Source organism: Protobothrops mucrosquamatus, unplaced genomic scaffold, assembly GCF_001527695.2.
Source record: "Protobothrops mucrosquamatus isolate PMUCROS unplaced genomic scaffold, P.Mucros_1.0 scaffold3841, whole genome shotgun sequence".
Lineage (NCBI taxonomy): Eukaryota > Metazoa > Chordata > Lepidosauria > Squamata > Viperidae > Protobothrops > Protobothrops mucrosquamatus.
In genome coordinates this window covers 4,187-15,219 of record NW_015389792.1, presented here as the reverse complement: position 1 = coordinate 15,219, position 11,033 = coordinate 4,187, and the positions used below count along the sequence as shown (strand labels likewise).

Below are 11,033 nucleotides of genomic sequence, written 5' to 3'. Positions count from 1 at the left end.
TGCACTTTACGCTGCCTAACATTTTTGTCTTTCTGACTCTGATGAGGCCTGCAAATAGCTAACCTGGGTTCTTTATGCCCTGCTTGTTAGATGTGATGCTTAATATTTATTCCTTCCTTTAGAGCTGCAGAGCCTGACACAAATGGAAACATTAGCACATGGATAGGGAACTCTTTACATCTTACGTGTTTGGTAATGACCAAATTTGAAACAGACGACCCAGTGAAGTTGTCCCAAAGGTGCTTTTTCAAAAGGCCACTGGACTTCATTGTTTCTGGCAGGCATTGAAGAAGTCAGAACTGAAGAAGCTTCTTGGATGGAAAGCGAAACATCTTCAAGAAGAAACAAAGTCCAGTGGTCTTTTGAAAAAACACCTTTGGGACAGCCATGCCCTGGATGACTCTCCATCAACATAAACCCAGTGAAATAATTGATCTCATTGATTCCAACGACATCAAGAGAGAATCAATGCTGAACACTACGGTTAAATAGTCGGCAACTATCGTTGCTGGCAAAATAGCTTGTTCAGGGTTTTAATAAAGGGTTCGCAGAAACAAGATTTAACAGAAGATTTAACTCACCCATCGTCGACCCAGACTCGGGCCTGTTTAATGAGCTAATGATCACGAATCCAAACCCTTCATTTTCTTTCCGATGGATGACGACGTCGCTGGTTGGCACGCTGTGCGAAGGGAAGCTCTCGGGAGGTGTAGCATTGTTGCTGGACGCAACGTGATTGCTGTTAGCGTATGTAGCATAGTCGCTTCTGGGAGAACTGTGGTGGGTGGACACAGAGCCTGGACTTCTGCCGTTTTCTGGACACGGTTCCCCTGGAGAAAAAAAAAAAAGACATTGACCAGAATCAGAGAGATGGGGTTTTCTGCATTCCATGGTGGCGCAGTGGTGAGAATGCAGTATTGCAGGCTAACTCTGCCGAATGCCAGGAGTTCGATCCTGACCAGCTCTAGGTTGACTCAGCCTTCCAGCCTTTAGAGAGCACTTGTCTCTAAAGTTGCCGAGAGTCGGACACAACTCAACGGTTACAACCAGCACAAGTGTCTTGCCCAAAGCACATGCCAATAAATGCAACATTATTGATTCCTACGTGACTTTGCGATAGTTTGAGTGACAGGTTGGCTCTTAGCCGGGCACCATCTGCTCGCCACCAAATAAATAATGGGATCATCTTTGATCTTTCAGTTCAATACAATCAAACGCAGCACAAATTATTACGTTTCCACAAGAAGCAAAAACAAGAAGGCAATAATTTATTCCTGGAAGTGTGCGTCTTCTAGCAGTCCTCCTAGACCTTTGATAAGAAGGGAATTAACGCACGAAGGAAAGAAACAAATCCCATCGAACGATGATTAAGCCACTATGTTTCGAACGGAAAATCTCCCAAAGTTATTGAACCCAAGTCAAAACTAGGTGCCACCGTCAGTGACGAGAAAAATTTAATTTTCTGGCTGTCACGTTTCGGAGGGCTGAACGGTGTTTATGTCACTGTGGGTGCAACGGGAAGGAAATGAACTCACCCCACAGAATTACTGACAGCTGTCTTTGCTGTAAATGAACACAACGAATTGCCATTAAGGACGGCAAAAATAAACTTATTTTGCTCTAGAGTTTCTGTCTAATTTGAAAAATCTATTCGTGGGGAAAAGAAGAGTTCAAGATTAGTCATATGCTCTGCAGAATGCAGCAGGTTAAGCTCTTTTCTCCTTGAAATGTCAGTATTTCCTGACTACAGGTAGTCCTTGACTTACATCCACAACTGAGCCCCAAAGTTCTGTCGCTAAGCGAGACAATTGAGTTTTGCCCCCTTTTTACGACTGCTCAGATGCCAACCGTCCCTATGATCTTGTTCTGTCTTCCAGACCCTGATTGGGGCACCAATGATAACTTTATGTCTGAAATAGTATAGATTTTTGTCTGAAATGATAAGGGGGTCTCCTGCTTGAGTAGGGGGTTGGACTAGAAGACCCCCCCAAGGTCCCTTCCAACTCTGTTCTTCTGTTATCACAGTGATCGCTCTAATTTGAGGACAAATGATCTGAATCCAATCCCTTTTTTGCTCTCCTCAAAATGGTGCAAGCACAGTGAGGTGCTGATAAACCCTAATTAGTCCCAAAGATACTTTTTCGTGAGGCTGGAGAAGCTTCTTGGATGAGAAGCGAAACATCTTCAAAAATAAGAACAAGAAAGTCCAGTTGCCTCTTGAAAAAGCACCTTTGGGACAACCATGACCTGGATAGACTGAGAATCTCCACAGACATTATTAGTGAGCCCTTTACTGCATCATTGTTTGCCGTGGGACCCAAGCATCATGGAAGGTTTTGATTCATTAAGGATTCTGTGGCAATCTGTTCTGAACTTCCCTCAGCTGGAAGGGACCTTGGAGGTATTCTAGTCCAACCTTCAGCCCGACAGGAGTCTTCATGCCATCCCAGATAAATGGTTGTCCAATCTTTTATTGAAAACCTCCAGTGATGAAGCATCCACAAGTCTGGGTGGCAAGCTGGTCCATTGATTAATTATTCTCACGGTCAAAAAAAATTCTTATTTTCAAGTTCGATCTCTCTCTGAGGGGTTTCCTTCTGTTGGTTCTTGTTCTGCCTCAGGTAGCTGAGACCCTCCCCACTTCAAGTTTTGAAAATGGCTATCATGTCACCCCCTAAGTCAGACATGTCAAACACAAGGCCCGGGGGCCAGATGCGGCCCGCGAAGTGGTTTCATGCGGCCCGCGAAGCCATCATGGAAACAGTGAGGGAATGGCCCCCGTTGCCTTGGCCCCGGCCCAGACCGGCCGGGAGCCAATGTACAATTTTGTGGTGGCCATCTATGCTGAAACGCATTCAGTCTTAGCTCCACAAGGCCGTCTGGAAACAGCAAGGAACCAGCCCCTGCCGCATCGGCCCCGCCCCCTGGGTGCATGCTGGGGAGGGGTCACCCTTTGTGAGGAATGAAGAAATGGACCATGCCTTGGCACTTGCCCCGGTCCCACCCCCTTCTGCCAGAGACCCTCAGATCTGTCCCACTCCTGCCCAGGCCCCCACAGGCACCCTTGATGCGAATGATGTACAGCTGGCCACACCCACCCAGTAGGCCACACCCACTCCATCCACGCCCACCCAGTAGGCTGCACCCACCCTGGCCACACCCACCCAGCCCCCCCGAGGGCAACCACAATGCTGATGCGGCCCTCAGTGAAATTGAGTTTGACACCCCTGCCCTAAGTCTTCTGTTCATTAGACTACATATTCCTAGTTTCCTTAAGTGGTCATCGTATGGTTTAGGAAATACATATACACTGGAAAGGTATCCCTGCTTCTGCATTAGGAAAAAACTGGAGGGAGTTAAATGGCCTCGATCCAGCTAAAATTAGTAATATTTAATTGAAAACCAAGGGACAAATTAATTGAAACTAATTTAATCAACAGAAGCTGCATTTCTATACTCACTTAGCCAGAAACAATACCAAAGGACTTCCAGCAGCCAAGGATGCTATCCCACTGTTCATCAAGTTTAGCTTGATTAATTTAATTTAATAATTTTAAGCAATTTTAACTGGACCCGTTTCTCATTTTATTTTTAATAATGAATGATGACAACGGTCACCAGTCTGGGGGAAAAAAACGAAATAAACTAATTACAGTAGCATGCTATTGATTTTATGCGAGTGAGAATAAAAATAAAAATCGTTCATAGAAAAAGCCAAACGTTTATAAATGAACAGGAGAAGAATGCTGATATCCTAATTCCAGTTTCCTGCTTAAGCAAGGGGTTGGACTAGAGCTCCAATGTCCCTTCCAGCTCTGTTATTCTTAGTTGAGTCCCACCAGAGAAACCAACATTTTCTTAATTACAGAATAACTGGGAAGAAGAAGAAGAAGAAGAAGAAGAAGAAGAAGAAGAAGAAGAAGAAGAAGAAGAAGAAGAAGAAGAAGAAGAAGAAGAAGAAGAAGAAGAAGAAGAAGAAGAAGAAGAAGAAGAAGAAGAAGAAGAAGAAGAAAGAGGGGGAGGAGGAAGAGGAAGAAGAAGAGGAAGAGGAAGAGGAAGAAGAAGAGGAAGAAGAAGAAGAAGAGAAAGAAGAAGAAGAGGAGGAAGAAGAGGAAGAAGAAGAAAAGAAGAGGAAGAGGAAGAAGAAGAGGAAGAGGAAGAGGAAGAAGAAGAAGAAGAAGAAGAAGAAGAAGAAGAAGAAGAAGAAGAAGAAGAAGAAGAAGAAGAAGAAGAAGAAGAAGAAGAAGAAGAAGAAGAAGAAGGAAGAGGAGTAGGAGGAGGAAGAAGAAGAAGAAGGAAGAGGAGGAGGAGGAAGAGGAAGAAGAAGGAAGAGGAGGAGGAGGAGGAAGAGGAAGAAGAAGGAAGAGGAGGAGGAGGAGGAAGAAGAAGAAGAAGAAGAAGAAGAAGAAGAAGAAGAAGAAGAAGAAGAAGAAGAAGAAGAAGAAGAAGAAGAAGAAGAAGAAGAAGAAGAAGAAGAAAGAGGAGGAGAAGGAGCCCACAGTCCTCCTCCTCCTCACAAACCTCCCTCCTTTATAGCACTGATGATGTTACCTAGTTTGGGTAATGAAACGTCTGCAAGAAAACAACCAAGCTCAGAGAGAGCACCAAGGACTCCTGATGAATGTGAGATTCTCAAAGCTTTTTGAAGGACCAACCTTGTTATAAAGGTCATCAAAGAGTTGTAATTAAGTGTGAGGAGCAAGAATGAGACATTCGTAGTGGCTACTGCGACGAAAATAGATCTTTCTAAACGGAAGGAATGGCCACAGCAAACACAATTCAGCGCAAGCAACCGTCAAGGGACACACTTCGTACCAAACGTTTTCCAAAATCAAAATCCACCTGATGCTGAGGGCATCTCTCACTAGCCTGACTGCCTAGAAAATAAACTCCTGTGGTTATGGCGGCTGGCTCAAGGAAACGATCAACCATATTGAAAAAAGACAAATTCCACATTAGGAATTATTAGGAAAAAAACACACACGGTAGATTGTGCTCGGAAGCCTTCTGTCATCGCAAGACAGCTGTGAAAAAAAGGCAAATTCCATTTTAGGCACCATTAGGCAAGGCGTTGCAAATAAAATGGCTAATGTAATAATGTTCAAAAGGATAGCTGTGTTCCCCAGTTGCAGCAAAAAACGAATGCGCAGTGGAGGCAATCCCTTAAGCCTGCTGGCAGAATTCACGCGTTAATCTTTAAGGCACGACAGACCTTGGTCCTTTTTAATATAGTAATCGTTGTAAACCTCTCTGTGTTGCAGCCACCCTCGCCAAGTCTCAGTGTTCACATTTGGAAGAAGGATAGCAATTTTTAGAGGTATGATTCAAGTTTTAAATAGCAATAGCACTTAGTCTTATATACTGCTTCATAGTGCTTTACAGCCCTCTCTAAGCCGTTTACAGTGTCAGCATCTTGCCCCCGACAACCTAGATCAGGGGTGTCAAACTCGCATCGTCACGCGATGTGTCGCGACTTTTTTTCCCATTACTGGCAATGGGGTGGGCGCGGTTTCGCTATGATGCATCTGGCCTGCGGGCCGGCAGTTTGCCACCCCTGACCTAGATCCTTATTTTATCCACCTCAGAAGGGTGGAAAGCTGGGTCAACCTAGAGCTGATCAGGATCGAACTCCAGGCAGCATTTGCCTGCAATGCTACATTCTAACCACTGCACCACCATGGCAGAGATAGCAATAGCACTTAGACATACATACAGCTTCACAGTGCTTTACAGCCCTCTCTAAGCAGTGTACAGAGTCAGGATATTGTCCCCAACAATCTGGGTCCTCGTTTTACCCACCTCAGAAGAGTGGAAGGCTGGGTCAACCTAGAACTGGTCAGGATCGAACTCCTGGCAGTGGGCAGAATTAGCCTGCAATACTGCATTCTAACCGCTGTGCCACCACGGCTCCTAAAGAATGATGGACCATCTTTGGAAGCTCCAAGAACCCCAGAGTGATATCATTCCTTTGAAAAGCCTCAGAAAGAAGTCTTATTTTCCCACTGGATAAACACAGCAGTTTATTTTCTTCTTGACAAGAGCCCTTGTTCAAGACAGGTGACCAAAACTGAGTCCAAAACAGCAGTTTGAGCTGTGATATGCAGCTTGTATCTCCTTGAGGATCTATTCCCAACACATGAGTCCAGGAGGAATATGAACAGGTTTGGTCAAAAAAGTCATCAGGGTGGCTGTGTTTTTTAAGAAAGCATACTTATTTAAATTAGGAATTGATATATTTTTCCAGCAAAGGGATATTGTAAGACAGGGGTCCCCAATCCCTGGTCCGTGGACTGGTACTGGGCTGCGGCATGCCAGCAAGCGGTCCACACAAACAAGCAAAGCCCCATCCATGGGATGCAGGTAGCACACAAAACCACACACTCTCCGGTCCATGGAAAAACCTTTCTTAATGGAATCGGTCTTTGGTGCCTAAAGGTTGGGGACCTCTGTTGTAAGAGAAGGACGAGCAGAGTCTGGGGGGTGGGGTGGAGTCAAGACAGGAATCAGCGTGGAGTCTCTACATAGCCACAAACAGTCTAATTCCAGCCCCTTCTGAATTCCATTGACTATTATCTAGCACCAATTTACTGCTGACTGTTAGTTGACTAGATTCTTGCACATAGGATTCAGCCACAAATCTTCTTAACTGCAATTTAACTTATGGTCTTGGTCTTTCACGCCTGACACCATGAGATATTTATAGTCACAGTAAAAAAAAAATCAGCTCCAAAATCCTACATTTGCCCTCTATTTTTCTTTCTTTTTTTATTATATGTCATCAACTCGATGTCAACTCCGTGGTTTCTGCCGTCTACCTTTCAGATAATAAGATCTGCAGTAAAACAGCCCTACTATCTTAACTTTGACTTCAGCTATTCTCAATAGTCACCCGTGCTTACTTCCACCCAATTGTCTGCTGTTGCAGGTTGCATCACCCAATAATAAAACTATAATATCAACATGTATTTGGAACAAAACAATAAACAATAACTATACTCAGTGAGTAAAATACACATGAAGACTCAAAGCCTGTTGACAGAGGATGGTTTTCACTTCCTTCCTGAATCTTAGCAGAGATGGGACCATCCTTACATTGGAGAAGTCAACTGTTCCACAAGGTAGAACACAGAACATGGTTAAATGGTGGTCCGGTCTATTTTTTTGAGAACCTCCAGTGATGGAGCACTCATAAATATGAAAGGCAAGCTCTTCCATTGATTAATTGTTCTCACTGTCCGAAAATATCTCCTTACTTCTAGGTTGGGTCTCTCCATAACAAGCTTCCATCCATTACTTCTTATCCTGCCCTGTGGTGCTTTGGAGAACAAGTCAACCCCATCTTCTCTATGACAACCACTCAAGTGCTGGAAGGGACCTTGGGGGTCTTCTAGTCCAACCCCCTGCCCAATGCAGAAGTCCTTATATCATCCCAGAGAAATGGTTTTGCCCCATTGTACAACCTTCCTTGTCACACTGGTTAAGTGAATCACTGCAGTTATTAAGCTAGCAACACGGCTGAGAAGTAAATTTGTCTTCCCCCATTGAATTTGTCTGTCAGAAAGTCACAAAAGCTGATCACATGATCCCAGGATACTGCAACTGTCACAAATATGAATCAGTGGTTAAGCGCTCAAATTTTGATCACATGCCCAGGCTACAATGATCATAAATGTGAAAAACGATCATAAGTCTCTTTTTTCAGTGCGGTTGCAACTAAACGAATGGTTATAAGACAAGGACTACCTGTTGTCAAGATTGAATTGCTGTGATGCCTGCTAGCTTCTATCACTAAACAACTTGCCTTAGAAAAGGGGGGGAGGAGACAAAAGCGAAGGGAGGAAATGGATTGACAAGAAGCTGTTCACGGACCATGAGAGCCTGCACTACACCAAGGTCATTACAGCAGGTGCTCGATGGAGAAGTGAACTGTTCCCATAACAAAAAGAAGTATTACTATTGGACAATGTGAAAACCCGTTGGGTGGGAGGCATGGGAATCTATTGTTTAACTAAGCAAGCTTTCTCGTGGGAAAACTCAGAGCTGGTTTTGTTTTGTCAGTTCTGAGATAGTGTATCCAATAAAGCAGGGGTCCCCAACCCCCAGTCCGTGGACCAGTACCAGGCCACAGCATGCCAGCAACTGGTCCCCACTAACAAGCAAAGCCCCATCCGCAAGATGCAGGCAGCACACAAAACCACGCACCCTCCAGTCCACGGAAAAACCTCTCTCCACGGAACCGGTCCCTGGTGCCCCAAAGGTTGGGGACCTCTGCAATAAAGTTTTACCTTTGGTGGATCCTTTTGCTGGGTTCGCTAGTTGGACTATTGACACCTGCCCCCACCCATTTGGAAGGGGGGGGAGCGGGTAGAGTAGGCAATGGATCTGTGCTATCACAACGAAGTGATCCTACTTGGAAAGTTGGTTCCAAAGACAGACACAGCCCTGATATCAACACAACAGCCAACCAGACGATTGTAGTGGTAACGCAGAACAACGAAAGAGGAAACCTGCTAGAACCAATGGACGACTCTAAAGGACAGTTGAAACGTAAGTATGTTCTGCATTGTCTTTCGAGTCCCTTAATACTTTTCCCTTCCTCCAAACCCTCAGCTCACCTGCAGGTAGCACCTTTCTTCTCACGGTAAGGTTCACTTGCCCGTTCCGAGCTGCGTTGTGCATCAGATCTATCACGTAGCGGTGAGTTTTGCCAGCCACGGGGATGCCATCCACGTAGACCAATTCATCGCCAGGATGCAGGCGGCCGTCTCTGTCGGCCGAGCCCATCGCAATGACTGCCCCAATCAGAATCTAAGTTAGGACACACAAGGGAGGTGAGAAATGAAAATATGAAACCAGCCAGAATGTTCTCTGCAATGAGTAGGTAGAATTTTCCATTTTTTTTTCAGCCCAGGTTTTGTGTGTGTATGTGTGTGTGTATTTTTGCAATTGGATTCGGGTGTCATCCTTCGCAGAAGCCAAAGAGAATAGCAATAGCACTAAGCAATCGCACTTAGACTTATATACCGCTTCACAGTGCTTTACAGACCTCTCTAAGCGGTTTACAGAGTCGGCATGCTGCCCCCAACAATCTGGGCCCTCATTTTACCAACCTCGGAAGGACGGAAGGCTGAGTCAACCTTGAGCCAGTCGGGATTGAACTCCTTGCTGTGGGCAGAATTAGCCTGCAATACTTCCTTTTAACCACTGTGCCATCAGGAAAGACAATGAGAAAGGGAGTATGAGAGAAATAGGAAGGAAGGAAGGAAGGGAGGGAGGGAGGGAGGGAGGGAGGGAAAGAAGGAAGGAATAGCAATAGCACTTAGACTTATATACTTGTTCTCAGTGCTTTTACAGCCCTCTCTAAGCAGTTTACAGTTTACAGCTTGTTGTTGCCCCCAACAATCTGGGTCCTCATTTTACCGACCTCAGAAGGACGGAAGGCTGAGTTAACCTTGAGCTGCTGGGAATTGAACTGCTGGCAATCGGCAGAATTAGCCAGTACTGCATTCTAACCACTGTGCCAGAACCATGGCTCTTCCTTAAAAGAGGTAGTCCTCAAGTTAGGACCACAGGGGAGTCTGAAATTTATGTTGCTAAGTGAAACATCGGTTAAGTGAGTTTTGTCCCATTTTACAACTTTCCTTGCCACGGCTGTTAAATAAATCATTGCACTTGTTAAGTTAGTAACATGATTGCTGAGTGAATCTGGATTCCCCGTTGATTTTGTTTGTCAGAAGGTCACAAATGGGGATCACATGACCCCGGGACACTGCAACCGCCCTAAGTACATGCCAGTTGCCAAGCATTGGAATTTTGATCACATAACATCACGGATGCTGCAACGGTCGTAAATTTGAAAAATGGTCATAAGTCACTTTTTTCAGTGCCGTTGTAACTTTGAATGGACACTAAATGAAGTGTTGTAAGTTGTGGGCTACTTGTAATTACTATAACTCCAGCTTTCTGAAGCAATTAAATGTACATTTTTTCCTAAATAGCACTGAGATTTGTGATCCGAATAGCGACGCCTGTATAATAATTACAGCCCCGAAGAAATTAGGACGGATTTAAAATTCAAAAACATAAACTCTCATGCAATTAAGTCTGTAAGTGTTTAGGACACTGGAAAGATCAGAGTTTGCAGACCAAAGCTATTCCGGCTGTTTAAAAGGATTTATTTAGTGCTGGTAACCTATGGCCGATGCCCTAGTTGGAGAAATTGCTTTCTTCAGGACTCTTGTTTTAACAGAAATTGTGGCTGTGGTGTGTGAGCTCCTGAGGGCTTCATGACAAGATAATTGCAACTGCCTGTTCCTGTAGGGTTTGCTCCTCTCCATTTTAATCTGATAATACATTTTATGTTGTAAAACGTTGATTAGACACGGGTGCTATTAAAGAAGTTTCTGCTTCCCATAGATGAGAAATAAATGTTCTGTCTGAAATGTGTTGTTATCTTTTGACATCTCATTTAAATTTAGAACCTGGCTTTTGACTGCTATGCTAGTTGGGGGCAGGGAGTTGACACGGTTGGTAATAGTCTACTGTAATGCGTGAGTTGGAAATCTTAAGGACCTTAACTGTGACATGATTAAATAAATGAAGCAGTATTATGAAAGCGAAAGAAGAACATATTTGTTGACTCAAGAGCTGAATTGTGGAATCCTGGTGTTTCTTTGAGCTTGGTGGTTTTCTTGCAGACATTTCATGACCCAACTAGGTAACATCATCAGTGCTAAAAAGGAGAGGGATTTGTGGAGAGGAGGAGGAGGAAGACTGTGGGGTCCGTGGTACTCTCTGAGCTTGATTCTTGCAGATGTTTCATGGCCCAACTAGGTAATGTCATCAGTGCTAGAAGGGAGTGAGGTTGTAGAGTGGAGGAGGAGGAGAGGAGAAGGACGACGACTGTGGTGTCCTCGGTACTCTCTGAGCTTGGTTTTCTGCAGACGTTTCATGACCTAACTAGGTAACATCATCAGTGCTAGAAGGGAATAAGGTTGTAGAGTGGAGAAGGAGGAGGAGGAGGAGGAGGAGGA

General features: G+C 44.5%; 1 protein-coding gene across 1 annotated transcript in view; it reads right to left on the bottom strand.

Annotated features, from left to right (window-relative positions):
- The window catches only part of LOC107298274 (membrane-associated guanylate kinase, WW and PDZ domain-containing protein 2), a gene marked incomplete at its 5' end in the record, with an annotated part of 59,243 nt that extends 50,435 nt beyond the window's left edge, over positions 1 to 8,808 (bottom strand). Inside the window, 2 exons of the mRNA XM_015827648.1 lie at positions 582 to 830; positions 8,616 to 8,808. Of these exons, the coding sequence (XP_015683134.1) occupies positions 582 to 830; positions 8,616 to 8,808 (442 nt within the window). The remainder of the gene's footprint in view (positions 1 to 581; positions 831 to 8,615) is intronic.
- Positions 8,809 to 11,033: the final 2,225 nt, after the last annotated feature.